Consider the following 19,150-nt stretch of genomic DNA (forward strand, 5'->3'; position numbering starts at 1 on the left):
CAATCCAGAAATACAACAAGTAACCGGACTGTAATACCCCATACTTTTTCTAGCTTAAATTCATCCCTAGAATGTCAAGAATTTTCTTCAAAGATGAATACCATTTATTTCATGTGGTATTTTTAATATTTTGACTTTTATTGTGTGGGAAATTGAATAAGCTTTCCATCGATACCAAGTTTGCCTAAATCCGACACTCGATTGAGAAGTTAGAGCATTTTTAAGTTGATAGTGTGCCACCTGAGCACTTGGCGTATCGCAGAGAAGGCAAAATCTGCAATTGTCAAATTCCAGTGGCCCTCTGTGATAGCCCTGCATTGCGGATAAGCCTATTTTCCCAATTGTCCCATTCCAGTGAGACTCCGCGATACTGGCGCGTCGCGCCAAGGGCCAAAATAGCAATCCAAAGGGCACCACGATTGTGGCGTGTCGTGGTGAGCACCCAGTTCCCGTTTGTTCTTTTCCAGTGAGCCACTGCGATAGTGGCGCGTTGCGATGGCTCAGTAAATTGGGATTTTTGGATCATTTTTTCAGTTCCATTTAGGAGTTTAAAAAGGGTATTTTGGTGAATTACCCAACCCCCAATCCGTCCAAAACACATCATTAAGCTTATACCAAAGCACTTTATGCTTATTTCATCACTTTTCTCTTAAAAGAAAACTCTAGATCATTAAAGCTCCTTCTCCAAGAAATCCAAATTCCTTCATTAATTCTCCAAAGCAATTCAAGATTGAGAATCCCAAATTCAAGAACTCTAAGAAGTCATCTCCAAGGCATTAATAAAGACCCAAGATTCAAGTTTTAGCATATATATCATCAATTGAGGTATGTGGGGTTTGAACAAGGATAATTCTTTCATCCTTGTGGCCAAAACTTTATTTTAATTTCAAATTTACTATAATTTATATGATTTTCCATGAAATATAAGTTAGGGTTTATACCCATTATCATTATTTGCAAGATTATGAGATTTCCCATGATTTAGAACTTGAATTACATGATTATATTTATATTTCCATGCATATTGTTGAAATTTCCAGATTTTGAGTTGATATATCAATATTTACATTATCAAGCATGAATTTTAAGATGTTTTAACATGAGATTGATGCATAGGGCATTACGCCCTAATTAAGATTTGCTATTTTGAGATTATTTGTACTATGAGCACCCCCAGATAAGATTATCCTCAGATTTTGATAAAGATTTGGCCTTTTGGTCCTAAGCTAAGATAAAGAATCCACTTTGTTCAGATAATTTGAGATTTAAAGAAAGAAAAGCATAATTGGTTTTCTTGTAAACCCATGTGCTATTTTTGAAGTGGATTTCTTACAGATTTTAAGTATAAGAATGGGAGTAGTATTTAGCATCGAGATGGGTAGGTTACTACGGTTTCAGACCCCAGAACCACATGCCAACGTAGGATTTAGATTTATTTTCATTTCTACGTGGATGACTTAGATTGTGATCACTAAGATAGAAGTTCTATTTCGATGGCAAGGGTAAAACTGCCCTACCTAAAAGGGGCCAGACGTGGAACTCCTTGGATGATCACATGGTGTATGTCGGTTAAAAGAACCTCCCAACAAATGTCCTCCATTCTTCAAGAGTCTATTGATTTAAAGCTTTAAGATAAAAGCATATGTTTTGAAAGCTATGGTTTTAAGATTCTTAGTCTTGAGATGAAGTATTTCCTTTTTCAGAACAGTTTTAAAGAGTTTCCTTTCAGACTACAGATCTTAGAACAGAAAGAGTAGCAGAAAAGCTTTTAAAAAACTAAGTGTAAAGGCTCAAAAGTTTTACTCAGATTATGTTTTAAAGAAAGATAGTAGCTTTAGATTTTAACTTTTAGAATTCAGATTTTAGCTTTTAGAATTCAGATTTTAGAGTGAGTCCTTTCTACACTTAGACAGTATGATTTAAAGAGAGAATGCAAGTACAACTTTTAGAACTAAATGTTATGACTCACTAGATTTATAAAGTATGATTTGTTACTCATAATTTTTAGTATTCAGATATTCCAGCTTATGTGAGTCTTTTACATTTAGCATGCATTGTCTTACAAATTATGATGATTGATGTGTTTTAGTTATGCATTCACCCCCATATACTCAGTATATCCTCAAAGTACGGATCCACATATACATCTATGTGCTGCATTGTCTTATAATGTAGGTATCATCTCAGTTGTAGCATGCATAACATATTCAGACAATTTGCATCTTTCAGTCAGCAGGTGATGAGTTCTCTTAATTCAAGGTCTCCAGTCAGTCATACAGTTAGAGCAATATTTTTTTCTTTATTCAATCGTATTGATTTGGGATAGTTGGGGGTCATGTCCCAGCTATCTGTAGTCAGTATAGTAGAGGCTTCACAGATGTCAGTTATATAATTTAGTCCCTCTTTTCAGATTTTATCAGAATGTACAAGTGTACCAATATTGTATTTTTCTCAGATTCCATCATGGTTATGTTTCCGCATAGTAAACTGTATCATTTTATACATGTTTAATTAGTTACTTATCAGTATGCCAACTCATAGGTTAGTTTGGGATAACTTGTGATCCTAAGCACTGTGTGACATCTCGAGACCCATTTTCGGGGCGTTACACGGACTTTCATCCGCATGCATCCTCGTACAAAGAAAACTTCCCCATATTAACTCACAATAATATCAATGCAAAAATAAGGAGAGTATCAAAATCAAATCGCTCTCTCTCTCTCTCAATAAAGAATTCATACAATCTAGTGAATGAACCATAAGCTTTCCCTTAGTGTACTACTCCACTAATAGTCGGATGTTGGGGTGGAGGATCAACTAGGTCTTTTGGGGTTGTAATGAAGGCTAGGGGACATGTAGGTACTAAATAGGAAATAGTGACTATCACACCTAAGTGCTTTAATACAACAACTGTTAATTAAATCAATCCTCCAACACCCAATTTACATCACTATTATCTCTCCATTCTTTTATTTTTCACCCCTTTTTTCATGAACCTTATTCACACAGACCCTGGAGGGAGTATTTAACTTTTCCTTAAAAATAATTTTTTTTCGCATCCATTTTATGCTACGCACCCTTATTATAGCCACCCTCAACTTAAATAACTTACCTTTGTTAAGGTGTACAATGTCCAAAATGGACTAGGGCCAAAACAGGTTCATTTTAACATTTTGGGGGCCAAAATAGGTTCATTTTAACATTTCGGGCTCAAATTAGAAACTTTTAAAGCATAATTCATACTTTACTAACTCCCAACCATATTATGAATTTTCAAAATTAATAACTACTACTTTGGGGCTCCAATTTAACCTTTTCCTTCTTATTTTTCAAACTCCTAACTCCTCTTTATTTTACGCTAAAGCGTTTAGGGGTTTATTTTGATCAAATTAAGGTCTATCAAAGAAAGGATTTGGCTATATATAAAGCTACCAAAGAATAGGCTAAAGGCTCAATAGGGTAGACTAGGATTATGCACAAAGGTAGGTATATTAAGGCTAAAAATGCAACTATCAAAGAAATGCCTACATCACTTCCTTCACCCAACACCCTTTATTTCGCTTCATACATACACAGGGCAAGTTCTAGACATCCCTTTATTTCGCTTCATAAATACACAGGGCAAGTTCTAGACATTCCTATACATGTAGAATATAAGTAAATCCTCACACTCATAGTGCATGTATGGAATCAAGTCGAATCCTTAAGGTTCCCGATCTCATCCTTTATTGAATTCAAGATTAAGCCAACAAATCAGATTTCATATATCAAGATTAAACCGTTTAGACAAAAATCTCTTTCAAAATCAAGACATGCTCTTATTTTGTAAAACCCAATTTAGTTCAAATTACTGCCAAGATGGCCTACATAATGCACTTCTCCAAAATCGTGATTAAGTTCTTGTTTATTCTTCACTTCTTACGACCCACTCCCCTTAAGACGGTCGTCATCCATCTATCATAGAGGAGGAAAACTAACTATGACTATTATTGCCAAAGAGGGAACAAATAAATACTTGATACTAAAATTTGCCAATAAGGGCGAAAATAATGAAATCAAACACTTTGAACTAAAAGTAATATGCGATAAATGCCAAAGAGGGCAAATTTCAATCTAACAAAGTTACTAACTATTACAGACCAGTGTTCCGAATAGCTAGAACTTACAAAAACGAACAAAACAGAAAATAAAAATTATTCAGCTAGAATAAGAAGAAATAAGATGAAGAAGCAAAAGACAAACCAACCACCCCACACTTAAATAAAGCACTGTCCCATTTCTTTCAAATAAGCATATGGTAGGGTGGCAGCATACTCCCTGGTCACTCGAACGCTACCATGGCAGTCATGTTATCAGTGACCTTATCCACTTCATCAATATCATCATTAGCCCTATCATCAGACAAATCCTCCTTATCTGACTCTATATCCGAGTCCTTGTACTTTCTCTCCTCATTAGTCGAAATATCATCATCAACAGGCTCTACAAAGTTTAATCCAATCCGCAGCAAGGTCCTAGCTGATGCCCGAGGGGGTAATCTAACTCGACAGCATGAAGCTTCTCAGGTGTGGTTGGTCTGCCCCCAATATTCACTTGCAATATCTGCAGGCAATACATTCTGGCAGAAATCTCATTAGCTCGAGTTTGACGCTCAGACATAGTCAAGATTGGGCAATTTGCCCCAGATGTGCTCTTAGCAGTAGTGATATCCATAGGGCAAGTTAAAACATCGAGCTTATAGTCCAGCTCCTTCTCATCTATTCCATGCCTTCACAGAAATCGTGTCACCAATCCTCCAAAACCAAAACTGTGCCTCGCCTGGGTACACGCCTTCTTCATATAAAAAAAAATTACATGCCCCATATTAACATCAACATCATCACACATTAGCACATAAATCAAATATACCCGGTCCTGAGTAACCTCTGTCATATGCTTTCCCTGAATCAAGCAAGATACATAATGTGACCCCACATCCTGGCCTCTTTATTCATCTGAGCATAAGGAAAAGAAGAGCGCAGGCCAGTGAAATAATGCCTAGTCCAACGAGTTGAGAAGCATATCCCGTACAATAGATGCTTGATGTGAGCATACGAGGGAGTGACAATGAACTGCCTCAAAAAGTTTGGGTTTTTCTCTGGTATACCCAACAACTCATTAATATCTGCAGCAGCGAAATGGACTACCTTCCCATAAATCTTTAACTCATGATAGGGGTCACTGGGATCCCAGTTAGCATAAAACTCACGTACTAAGTGCAAGTTGTACTCAGTAGGTTGATGAAAGATAAAATTTATATTCAGCTACTCAATTCGTCGTACCATGGTTGGAAATTCCCTCAGTAAGCTTTCCCGATCAATGAACACCTCGGGGATGTATTTGGCATCAGTATGCTTCGAGTACTACTTCTTGCCCACTTTGTTCATAGCTTATACCCAAACTTTTTGACCTGCCCATGCTGAAGTGGCGAAGCTCGGGGTACCCTAGTGATTTGACTCTCAAACGTCCTACTTCGTTTCCAAGCTGGTGCAGAGGTACCGGCCTTGGACTTTTCTTTCATTGGTTAGGGACCCATGATACCTGTGTTATACAACAGATGCAACAAATAAACAAATAAGTATGTGAAACACAGGATGGCTAGCCTAAACTGAATGTGAATAGGTGATACCACCCCATACTTATTTGCTAGCTCAGGTGTGTGCAATAAAGAACAGGGTACTCAGACTTCCTCGTATTTGAAAAAAAACTTTTATCACATACACAGGTTAAACAACCAACCCATGACAATTTATAACTTATATTTCTGTAAATAAGATTGGTAAAATATATCGCAATGTTGAGTGCAGCATCAGTACTACCTTAGTCATTCCAAACTAAACATATATTAAATCCCACGCTCAACTTCAAATTCTCACATAATTAAGATAACGATAATGAGTATAAGATCAATTCAATTCAAATATACCTCAAAATGTTGAAACAACTATATGTCAAGAAAAATAATTCATTTTTGACTAATTTATTCCCATAGCATTTCATCGTTACTACATAAGGTACTCTGACTTCCCATTACCAAACAACACAAATCCCAATGCTTTAACACATTCACATGGTGTGTACCATCAACAAAATGCAAGATTTCATCATAAGAACTCAACTTATAATATCACCATTAATTGTACCTCATGGATTCACAACTATAGAATACACCCTATGCCCTACCACACATTTTTCATTAATCAATGTGCCCACTCAGTCAATTTTCCCAATTAAAACTTGATTATCACCCCTGTACTTTAATTTAGCAGTCCTTATCTTACCAATTAAATAATTTAACGCAATATTATGAAGACTATGATGAAGGATTTACAAAACTTTTAAGGAAAATCTTAGTAGATAAATCTTATAATGCACAAAAATTATGAAGAATAAAACCAATTCATGCCCAAAAATATTGAAATCCTCAATACAATAAAAGGGAAAATTAAAGCATTAAAGCACTTACCTTAATTGTTGAGACAAAGATAAAAATTAGGGTTGAGGTTATATTTATAGAGGGGCGGGTCGGGTTAGGTTAATTTAAAAATTTAAGTCTGATTTTAACCCCCAGTGCAACGCGGTGGTATCGCGCCGAGCCATTGGAAAGTGCCAATCGCCAATTTACCATCCACCGCAATGCGGTGGTATCGCGCCAGGCCACTGGAATTGGATAATTGTTAATGTGCCAGATGGTGCAACGTGTGGGTATCGCGCCAGGGCACTAGAATTTGACAATTGTTAAATCACCCAACGTCGTGATATGTTAGCCTCTCATTTTACGTTCCCAGTGCATTTTTCTACCTTTTAAACTAATTTTTTGCACCTGATTTCACACATTAACTTTTTGCAAACCTGATTGCTTCATTGGACATGTTGTTCTCCTTGGTTCCCATTTTCTCATCCCTACAAATCAAACAAAAAAAAAGAAAATATTATTAAAAAAAGTGGGTTGCCTCTCACTCAGCGCCTTAGTTTTGGTCGTGGTACGACTCATCTTTTTGTATTTCTCTTAATCTTTAACACCTAAAAATTAAATTGCCTATTCGTTACATTTGTGGGTTGCCTCCCACATAGCGCCTTATTTTACGTTATGGCACGACTCAGCTCAGTCTTACTCATTAGCAAAGGTGATGGAAACATTGTGCTTGTCTCCATGATCAGCTCAATAATGCTTTACACGTTGTCCATTCACCAAAAACTTCTCAGTCTTCTCTTTGTTCCATAGTTCAACTGCTCCATGAGGCATCATTTGTACTACTTCAAAAGGTCCAGACCACTTAGACCATAATTTACCTGGAAACAACTTTAACCTTGACTTGAATAGCAGAACAAGTTGTCCGAGTTCAAACACTCTTTCTTGAATTTGTTTGTCATGCCATATTTTAGTCTTCTCCTTATATAGCTTGGCATTTTCATAGTCATGGAGCCAAAATTCATCTAATTCAACAAGTTGTAACAAATGTTTCTCCCCTACGACTTTTATCTCAAAATCTAACTTTTTCACGGCACAATATGCTTGATGTTCCAACTCCACAGGCAGATGGCATGCCTTACCATAAACCAAGAGATATGAATATGTCCCAATGGGCATCTCGTAAGCTATTCTGTAATCCCAAAGTGCGTCATCTAACTTCTCCGCCCAATCTTTTTGCTGCCCATTTATGGTTTTCTGTAGTATCTGCTTAATTTTCTGGTTGGACACCTCAACTTTTCTACTTTTTTGGGGATGGTACGCAGTGGTCACCTTGTGCCTAACACCATATTTAGCTAAAAGATTCTTAAACCAAGTGTTAATAAAGTGCGTACCTCCGTCACTGATTATAGCTCTTGGGGTACTTAACTGGGAAAATATTTGCTTCTTTATGAACTTCAGCACTACTCTCGTATTATTAGTAGGACAAACTGCAGCTTCCACCCATTTGGATACGTAATCAACTGCCGCTAGAATGTATAAGTTGCCATTGGATGGTGGGAATGGTCCCATAAAATCAATTTCCCAAACATCAAATACTTCAACTTCAAGAATATTATTTAGGGGCATCTCATGACGCCTTAAAATTGTTCCAAACCTCTGACATTGATCACAACTCTTCATGAAGACCACTGCATCTCAAAACAATGTGAATTCAGCTTTTAGAACACATCTTTGTATAATACTATCTGAACCCTGCTTGAAAAGATATGTCTCATCCTATATATAAGCACGAGAATCATTGAGATATTTGTTCCTCTGTTGAGTTATACTTTTAGGAGGGTAAAAGTTACTTGCCAACAAATTCACAATGTCCACCTACCAAGGAACTTCACACTCCTTTATAGACAATAATTTCTTATCCGAAAACTCTTCCCGAATGTAGAAAAAGTTATCAACAACATGCTCATGAGTCTCTAATCTTGACAAATAGTCTGCAACTTGATTTTTTGCTCTTTTACGATCACAAACCTCTAAGTCAAACTCTTGTAGTAACAAAATCCAACGGATCAATTGAGGCTTTGCATCCTTTTTATTGAAGAGATACTTGATGGCCGCATGGTTTGTGAGAATAATAACCTTTGTACCCACCAAGTATGCTCTAAATTTATCAAATACATAAACTACTGCTAACATCTCATTTTCAATGACTGTATAATTCATTTGGGCATCGTTCAAGACTTTACTAGCATTGTAAATAGAGCAAAATACCTTGTCTTTTCTTTGCCCTAAAACAGCTCCTACAACCACATCACTAGCATCACACATCAATTCAAATAGCTACTCTCAATATGGAGAAATCAAAATAGGAGCTTCTATCAACTTTTTTTTTAGTTTCTCAAAGGGTTTTTGACAGTCTGCCCCAAAATCAAACTTGGCCTCTTTTTCTAACAATTTGCACATCGGGCTTACAATCTTCGAAAAGTCCTGAATAAAATACTTGTAGAAATCAGCATGCCCCAAGAAACTTTGCACCCCCTTCACTGTGACTAGATGTGGCAGCTTTTCAATCACTTTAATTTTGGCTTGATTTACTTCAAGTCCTCTACATGACACTTTATGGCCAAAGACTATTCCTTCCTTCACCAAAAAGTGGCACTTCTCCTAGTTCAACACCAAATTTATCTCTTCACATCGAGCTAGGACTCGATCTAGATTTTACAAGCATTAATCTAAAGAATCACCATAAATAGAGAAATCGTCCAAAAATACCTTGATAAATTCTTCAACCATGTTGTATAATATTGCCATCATACATCTATGAAACATTGCAAGTGCACTGCAGAGGCCAAATAGCATACGTATGAATGCATACCATATAGGCAAGTAAAAGTTGTCTTCTCTTGGTCCTCAGGAGCAATGGTGATCTGATTATAACCTAAGTAACCATCAAGAAAATAATAATACTCCTACCCTACCAACCTATCCAATATTTGATCAATGAGTGGGATGGGATAGTAGTCCTTTCTTGTGGTTTCATTCAACATCTGATAGTCAATACAGATTCTCCATCCAGTCACCATGCAAGTGGGAATTAGATCATTTGCTTCATTAGTAACCACGATCATCCCTCCTTTCTTTGGGACATAATATATTGGGCTTACCCACTTGTTGTCTAAAACTGGATAAACAATCCCATTATCGAGCCACTTTATGACCTCTTTCCGCACCACGTCTTTCATCACTGGATTCAACCTATGTTGTTGCTGCCCTTGGTTTGAAACCTTCTTCCATTTGTATCTTGAGCATGTAAAAATCTAGATTTATTCTTGTAATGTCAGACATCTTCCACCTGATCGCCTTCTTCCTCCTTTTCAACACTATCATTGCCTCCTTTACCTGTATATCAGATAATTCTACAAAAAAAATAGCAGGCAAAGTTTCATTATCACCAAGGTAAACATATTTCAAGTGAGAATAAAGAACCTTAAGCTCCAATTTTGGAGCTTCATCAATTGAAGCTTTGGGGGATGGACCAATTGTCCTATTCAATAGCTCAAAAGCAATTTTTTATTTTAATGACTGCCGAATTCATGACTTGAATTAATGCCAATGCCTCCACATATCCATAAAGATCATGACCCACCAAGGCTCGTTCAAATAGATCATCTGACAATAATAACCTCTGATCAAACTCTAGATCTATAACGCATATAGCTGACAACTCCTCACATATAGCTAGCAATTTTAGCGCTTATACACACCAAAAACCTTCACTTTATCATGCGCTCTCATTATCATCTTCCCTGCTGCTACATCAATTAATGACTGTCCTGTTGCTAGGAAAGGTCGTCCCAAAATAAATGGAACAAGAGGATCAACTTCAAAGTCAAGAATTACAAAGTCCATCAGAAAGATTAAGGATCCCACTTACACTAAAACATCTTCAATAATACCATCAGGCCTAGAATAGATCTATCTGCCAACTGCAAAACAATAGTAGTGGGTTTGGGACTCCTAAGACCCATCTTCCGATACTAAGATGTGGGCATAAGATTGATGCTAGCTCCCAAGTTACACAATCTATGAGCACTAATGGTCTACCTAATAGTTATCTGTAATGTAAAACTACCTGGATCCTTCAACTTTATGGGTAGTTTATTTTATATCTTGGATGTGCACTCCTCAGTAAGTGAAACTGTAGCATATTTGGTCAACCGATTTTTATTTGAGACTATATCTTTCATGTATTTTGCATATTTTGGAATGTTTTGAAGAATATTAACAAGTGGAAGATTTATGTGAACCTGCTTTAGAAGATCCAAGAACTTTTTGTAACTCGCCTTCTCTTGATGCTTCCTTTCTCTTTGAGGAAAGGGTAAAGGTAAAGTTTTCTTTTCCATATGAATTTCATCACTTCTAACTTTTTTCTTGACTTTTTTCTCTTCGTTGTCTTTAGAACCATTATTATTGACTGTGGGAATAACCTACTCCTGAACTGTCTCCGTAGCTTATAATCCACTTCTTGTTGTAACTGTATTTACCTGCTTTGAATTTGCCTTGGTATCACTAGGTAGGCCTCCTTAAGGCCTTGTATTCTGTGCTCCTACAATTTGACCAAGTTGTAACTCTAGATTTCTCATAAGTAATTGTTGACTCTTCAACTCTACTGCAAACTGCGCTTGTTGAGTCTTTACTTCTGCTGCAAGCTATGCTTGTTGAGTTAAAAGCTACTTCATCATCTCCTCCATATTACTAGCTTGAGCAGTATCCTGATTATTCTGAACCTGCTATTGATTTGATTGCACTAGCCCCTTAAACTGATTAGTGTTCTGTGCCTAATCTTTAGCCCATGAGAAATTGGGATGGTTCATCCAGTTGGGATTATACGTGTTACCAAAATTCTGCTGTCCTTGACAATTTGCATTCCCCACATAGTTGATAGAATTTGGATTAGCTGTGCAAGAATTTGTTGAATGCTCACTACTTCCACAAACCTCACACCAACAATTTGCCTATTAGACTGCATTAGCTGTAGTTGTTGCTTGTGGAACCCCCAACTTTATGTTATTAAATTGAGTAATCATATGATTTTGCATTGCTTTGATCTGTGCTTGTAATTCAGTAAATTGGTCTACTTACAATACCCCTGCAACCTTTCTAGGAGCACTCTTTGAATCAACATGCCAGTCATGATTCCCTTGTGAAATCTGATTCAGCAGTGTGTACAATTCTTCATAAGTCTTTTCAAGAGCCTTCCCACCTGCTACTGAATTTAATAGAATCTTCTTATTTGGATCCAATCCCTCAATGAAAGTGTGAACAAGAATATTATTAGACTGATGATGGTGAGGGAAATTTCTAAGTATACCCTTAAATCTCTCCCACGCCTGGTAGAGATTCTTTCCTTCTTTCTATCTGAAACTCAGAATCTCACTTCTCAAACGTGCAGTCTTCCCTGATAGAAAAAATCGAATAAGGAACTTCTGAGCTAGATCTTTCCATAAAGTGATGGAGAGTGGTGGTTTAGCATGTAACCACCTTTTTGCTTCCCCCATTAGAGAAAAAGAAAAGAGTGTCAATCTGACATAATCAGAATTCACCCCTTCAGGAATGTAAGTATTGCTTATTTCCAGGAAGGTCTGTATGTTCTGCTGCGAGTCTTCAAGTGGAATGCCATGGAATTGTCCCGCTGAATTCAACAATTGCACTATTTTTTGCTTTAATTCAAATCGACCACCTGGTCCGGGCTTGTGAATACTTTTCATCACATGGTTTGTGAGTGGGATTTCCACCTCATGAACAGGTCTAGCAGCTGGTTGAACAGGAATAATAGGGATAATCGGAGGTGGGACATTTTTAGCATTTGGATCGACAGGGTCATCTAGATCAGCTAGATGAGCCATTTGAGCCTGTTGATTAGGATATTGAGCTCTTTGCCTCTATTGAAATATTAGTTCTGGTTCCACAAAAGACTCTACCAACTCTTTATCTATCGCCAGTCCTGTAATCTGCTATTCCTGTAAAAAAATTAGCTGCTAAGATCAAGTTGCTAACAGTTAAACTTATTATCAAAATCAAAAAATTTAGCAATTTACTAATTATACAAATCCCCGGCGACGACGCCAAAAACTTATTGTGGTCAATCGCGCATGCAAGTGTATGCGATCGTACAAGTAATATAATGACTTAGACAGTCAGATATCATTTCCACGAGGACTAAACAACTAGAAATTCAACCAACTTTTAGTTTTAGACAATGAGGTATTAAGTGTTGAAAATAATCAAGATGATTTGGAATTTAAGACTAAAAATATAAATTAATAAATAAGAAATAGCAACTTGTGACAATCACAAAGTAAGAACGGTTGTAAACAATAATGATGATAATTCCAGGGTTGAGGCATATCGATAATCATACAAGTCTCTATTCTTATTACTGTCTAATTGGTTATCGGGTTGTTTATTTGCGAGGTTTAAACTACGATCTTGGTCTTCCAGCCTCAAATTTTTTATCTATGGAATATTGCAGCTACTACCCCCGCAGAGATACAACAATTCTTCTAGATTCATGAAGTTATCTTCTTGCAATTGAACCAAGCACAACTTCTAGGTATATCCCTATCCTAGATGCAAATTCAATCCCCTTATTTCATAAAAGGATAAGAACCTTGCTCCTTAATTTCTTCATTCTATCCTATAATTCTCCTTCCAAATTCACATAGAAATATAGATTTATTCTAATGGTGTCCACTCATCAAAATAGTAAGCTCAAGAAATTAAAAACAAGCCAGCTAATAATCCAAAAAGAAACTACTATAAAGAACATCAAAGAGTAATCATGTTCTTGACTTCAACCCCAGAACAAGGGTATTTAGCCACTTATGTTTGAATTCAACATAAAAAATAAGCAATTAATCATACCAAAAATTAATCTTGAAGTTGTGAAGTTCAAAAGAAATTCTAAGAACGCCAAAACAGAGAAGTTTTTGTTTCTCTGCTGCTACTATGCTTTCCAACGCCCCCCAAATTATCTTGGATCTTTCCTTTCCAATTTTGCCAGATGGCACATCGTTCCATGCCATCAAATGCCATATTCTATCAAACTTTGTATAATCACAAAAATCCATTAGTCAGTGAAATTATGAAATTTACACTTAACGCGATGGGCCACTATCGCGGTGAGCCATTGGCTTTTGATAATTGTGAAATCTTCTTCCTCCGTGATGCGCTAAACTTCCAGGTCTCAAAAATTGGCAACTGGGCTTGTACCGCGATGCAGTGAAATTACGCCAAGTCACTAAAAGTGACAACTTTGATTTCCTTCTTCACCGCGACGTGCCACAATTGCGGACCAATACTAGATTTTGCCAAATGGGAATTTGAGCCACTCCACAATGCGCCATAATCGTGCTACTCCACTGAAATTCAACCAATGCCATTTTGTTGGCCGCCGCGATGCAGTGACTTTATAAATGTGAAGTTCTGCCTTTTATGTTGTCTTTCTGAGCTATGTTCCCATGACTTTTATTCCCTCTACCATGACATATAATCAATGTATCCAACTGCGTCCAATTCATCAATGATTTGAGCCCTGAAAACACTAATCATATCCATTAGGTACAGAACAGAATTAAAGCTGAATTATACTCAAGAATTCACATGAAAGTTCTTAAAACAAGTCCAAATCTAGATGCATATTGGTGCCTTGAACATATAAATATTCCCAAGATCACATGTGATGTTTTTGAGAAAAAGAAATAGAAAAGGTTCAATGTTAACTGACTAATATATGTAGCTTAAAGGACTTTAAAAATTATTTAAGAGGTTTTAATAAGGATAAAACGACCAAATAATCTTATTCAAATGATTGAGGGGAAAATATTTCACACATGAAAAGACGGGTGTGCTGCGTAGGCCAACACGCCAGTCAATCCTTGTAGTGTAAGGTTGGACATGCCAGTGGTTCTGTGTCACACCTCTTCATGCACCAAGCTGCAGGGCTTTTATCTTGTGGCATTTTTCTTAATCCTATCATGGTCCCCAATTTGTGGGATCATAAAATATGGCGCATGATTCATTTCTAACATAGAAAGCTCCTATCTAAGTAACTAAACACACCCTAAATGAATTCTAATCATTTTAAATATCAAACGACTTTATTTGTAATATCAAAAGTGCGTCAAAGGTTGCATAATTATGAAACTACTTCTTAGGTGTTATAATTTCTCCCTTTGAAATCATTCGTCCTAGAATGGTGGTTAAATATAGAATGAACATACAAGTGGAATCAATCAGTATCACTTTTAGGCTACCTGAGCTACACTTACTAACATGAAATTAATTGTATCTTACTCAGGTTTGGGACTCAATTAGAGAGTGCATGATCATGAGCATATCGAAAAAACTATAGCAAGACCATTATGAGTAAGAGCTTTGAGGAGTTACTATAGAAAGAGGACTATTACATTAAATATTCTCATCTACAAGAGTTAATAGTTGTGGTTACCTGGCTTGACATATTCTCATCAGATTCCTACATAAATTCCTCAGCTAACTGGTTCCTCTATAAGACTTAATTGATGCTACCTCTTTGGTTCTCAGCTTGCAAACCTCACAATCTGAATTATCAACTAGAACTTTTTCTTATGATAATTAATCTTTCACACCAACAATATTTATAGGAATGAATAGAGGAGGATGACTAACACATTTCTTTAGCATAAAAATGTGAAACACTGAATGAACAGACACTAATTCTATAGATCGCTTTAGTTTAGAAGCTACTTTCCCAATCATATGCATAATATGGTAGGGACCAATAAATTAAGGACTGAGTTTTCCATTATTACAACAATGCATGACACTCTTTATAGATGAAACCTTATAGAAAACCCAATCATCTACCTCAAACTCCAAAACTCTCTGCCTCACGTTCAAGAAAATTTTTTATTTTCTTTGAGAATTATTCAATCACTCTTAAATGAGTTTAAAGTTTTCTAAATCTTGGTGAAATAAGTCTAGCACTATAAATGTATCTTCACCTACCTTGAATCAACCAATCAAAAATCTACACTTCCGCTGGTAAAGAGCCTTAAATGGTGCCATTTGGATATTTGAGTAGTAACTATTATTATTTGGAAACTCAATGAGAGGTAGATAGTTGTTCCAATTACTTTTGAAGTCAATAACGCAAACCTTCAATATATCCTTAAGTGTCTGAATTTTGTGTTCTACCTACCCATGTATATATTCAGATGAAAAGTGGTACTAAAGTTCACCTTTGTACCTAAAATCCTCTAAAACAACATACGAAAGTGAGTCATGAATTGAGAGCCCCTATTAGAAATGATGGACAAGGTGATTGCATGAAGTTTGACTATCTCTCGGATACATAATCTAGCATAATCCTCAATTGAATTAATTTTCTTGATGTATAAAAAGCAAGCTGATTTAGTCATTCAATCTATAATTATTCAAATTAAATCATACTGACAATCCATTTGTGGCAAACCTATTATAAAGTGCATATTTATCATCCCTCATTTTAACTCATGGATATTTATACTTTATCCTTTCCATTAGTCTTTTAGTAATCAACCGTGACTTGTTAATAGTTGGAACACACAGTTATGTAATCTGTAATGTTCTTCTTCATAGTATTCCACCAATATATTACTCTTAAGTCATGGAACATCTTTGTGGATCCCAGCTAAATAGAATACCTAATACTCTATAATTTTGCAATAACTCTTTCTTTGAGACCATCATTGTCTATAACATACAATCTATATTGTTATCTCAAGACTTCAAACCCCCCTTGTTTAAAAATTATAACTTTCTACTTGTGGACTTCCTCTTTCAAGTAGATCAAGATGCAATGTTGGTCTTGCTTCTCTTTGAGATTAACCAATAAAGATGGCTTAGACCTATTATGAACTACCACAACACTATCTATTAAGTCCACAAAACTCCTAAAAAGGCAAGCTAATGGACATTTTTTATGAGTTCCTTTATTTATTCCTCAACACCACTATATTCACCTTTTCTATATAATATAGCACACTTAGTCTTTATCAAATTCAAGCCATCTTCTTCTCTACTTGAGATTCAATTCTTTTTGAGTTAAAACATACTGAATGCTCTTATGATCTATGAAAACATTAATATGAACACTATATTACTAATTGTGCCATAGCTTCAAAGGAAACACAACCTCTGCTAGCTCAAAATCATGAGTCAAGTAGTTCTTCCATGGGTCTTAAGCTGTCTAAAAGCATAGTATATGACCTTATCATTCGGCATTAATATAGTTAACCACTATAGATTCTTGACGCATCATAGTTGACACCAAAACCATTTCCCCCCTCCGGTAGGGTCAACACTAGAGTAAAAATCAATTTAGTTTTCAACTCTTGAAAGCTCTTCTCACAAGTCTCAGACCATTGAGACTTTGCTTCCTTATGAGTCAACTTGGTCAATAAGATATCAACAGATAAAAACCCTCAATAGATCTCTTGTAGTAACCTACCAAATCTAAAAGACTCATGATATCTGTCGAGTAGTGGATCTAGCCTAAATTTTCACAACCTCAATCTTTTAAGAATCCAAATGGATACCTTCAATAAACACATGACCAAAAAATGCCACAGATTTTAATGAGAATTCACACTAAGAAAATTTTCCACACAAATCATGGTCTTTGAGTGTTTATAGCATAATTCTAAGATTATTATCATGTTATTCCTCACCATGGGAGTAAAATCAAGAAATCATTAGTGAAGAAAATTCTAAACATGTCGAGTTACTAATAAAACACTCTATTCATGCTATCCATAAAGGCTACATGAGCATTGGTTAGATGAAAAGACTTGACAAGAAATTAAAGTGGCCACACCGAGTATGGAAAGTTGTCTTAAGAGTGTCACTTTCTTAGACCTTCAACTAATGGTAATTGGATTTGAGATTAATTTTAGAAAAATATATAGCACCCTGATGTTGGTCGAATAGGTCATTAATTTCTAGGAAGGGATATTTGTTTCTAATACTGACCTTGTTTAACTAGCGGTAATTGATATGCATTCCAAGTGAACCATCTTTATTACAAATGAAGAGGACTGAGGCATACCATTAAGAGGCACTTGGTCAAATAAATACCTTATGAATGACATTTTTTTGCTTTTCCTTAAGCTCTTTCAACTAAGTTGGATCAATTATGTATTTTTGAATAAAGTTAGGTCGAATATCAAAAAGGATGTATATCCCAAAGTCTAGCTCCCTATCAAGTGGGACTCCGAGAAGATCATTATGAAAGAATTCTTGGAATTTATTAACAATAGGGATAAACTGAAGATGGGGCTTTATCTCTAGAATCCATAAACCAAACTAGATGATAGGCATATCCTCTAGAGATCATATCTATTGCCTTAAGTTATGATATAAAATGAATATTTCTCACAACAAGATTACCTTTCAACTATATGATAAGTTCATTTAGAAACTAAAATTTCACAAGTTTGGTTCTAGAATCAATTGAGGCATAAAAGGAATACAACCAGTCCATGCCTAGAATAACATCCAAATATACCATGTTTAACCCAACTTAATTAGATATGGTATCTTTGTGATGGACTATACAATGCAGTTTCTATAAACTCATCTAGCTATGATGGACTTACCAACTAGAGTGGAAACAAAAAAGTGCTCTAAAAGTCATTCAGAACTAATTATAGAATTTACAACAATATATAGAGTTATAAATTCCAAGGTGTCTCCAACATCGAGAAAAGCATAAACATTAAGGAAAAACTTTCGACATACCAATAATAAGATTTGGGGAACCCTCCTGTCCTGGTAATTGAAAAGTCATAAAACTAGCTCTGACCATACCCTATACCTAAAGTAGTAACTTTTTTGAGAAACATGGCCTGCCGGAGTGAATGATGTAATGGAATGAGCCATGTTACCCCATTGCCCTACCTAGTAGAGAGATAATCCTTTAAGAATTGACTTAACTAAATGAACGACCTGAAACATTCTTCAGTATAATAAAGACACTCATTCAGATGATTTTTTTCATACTTATTATAAATAGGGAAAGAGAACCCCTATGCAACACTTTCATAAGACTAAGATCCTGGTTCTCTAAACTTTTAATCATTCCTAGGCCTGGGTGTTGGTGCACTAGCTGAAGATATGGCTAATTCAGATAATTTCTTATTGAAGAATGGCTAGTTTTTAAAAGTCAAGTAGGAGAAGGGGTTGAATTTACCTCTCTCAAAATATCAAGCCAAGTTGATTGAGTACAAGAAATAGTTAAGTGACTTCCTGCACAAGCACGTTAGTAAAGAAGACAAAATAAAGAAGGCAGAATAATTAAACTTAATGTAAATATGACATAAGATGTTTATACTAGTTCTGAACATTATTGTGGTGCCTAGTTCTAATTTTCTAGAGTCAAAAGGGTTACCTTAAGAGCTTAAATAGTGATTCAAGTACAGATATTTTATCCTTGTAGTTTTCGCTTAAAATCTAATTAGTTCTAATAGGTATACAACCTCTACTCATTTAGCTCTCTATTTTTACTTTATTCTTAAAAGCAATCAAGTTATTACAGTGAATGTAAGAATCGAAATAAAATACAAGAACTTGGTTACGTTGTAAAATAATCCTAATACTGAGCTTCTCTCTATATAAAAT

The 19,150-nt window shown here is 35.8% G+C and overlaps 1 protein-coding gene and 1 non-coding gene across 2 annotated transcripts; one reads left to right on the plus strand and one right to left on the minus strand.

The window, feature by feature from the left end:
* Positions 1-7,201: 7,201 nt before the first annotated feature.
* Positions 7,202-8,779, minus strand: LOC124886595. Its single transcript, XM_047395430.1, has 2 exons — positions 8,347-8,779; positions 7,202-8,142 (listed from the first exon to the last, which is right to left on the minus strand). The coding sequence occupies exons 1-2, from the start codon at positions 8,777-8,779 to the stop codon at positions 7,202-7,204; spliced, it is 1,374 nt and encodes a 457-aa protein (XP_047251386.1).
* A 3,012-nt stretch (positions 8,780-11,791) lies between these two features.
* On the plus strand, positions 11,792-11,898 carry LOC124886794. The gene has a single exon (XR_007044203.1). It is a non-coding gene; the product is annotated as a small nucleolar RNA R71 (small nucleolar RNA).
* The last annotated feature ends 7,252 nt before the right edge of the window (positions 11,899-19,150 follow it).

This window comes from Capsicum annuum, chromosome 8 (genome assembly GCF_002878395.1).
Source record: "Capsicum annuum cultivar UCD-10X-F1 chromosome 8, UCD10Xv1.1, whole genome shotgun sequence".
NCBI classification, from domain to species: domain Eukaryota; kingdom Viridiplantae; phylum Streptophyta; class Magnoliopsida; order Solanales; family Solanaceae; genus Capsicum; species Capsicum annuum.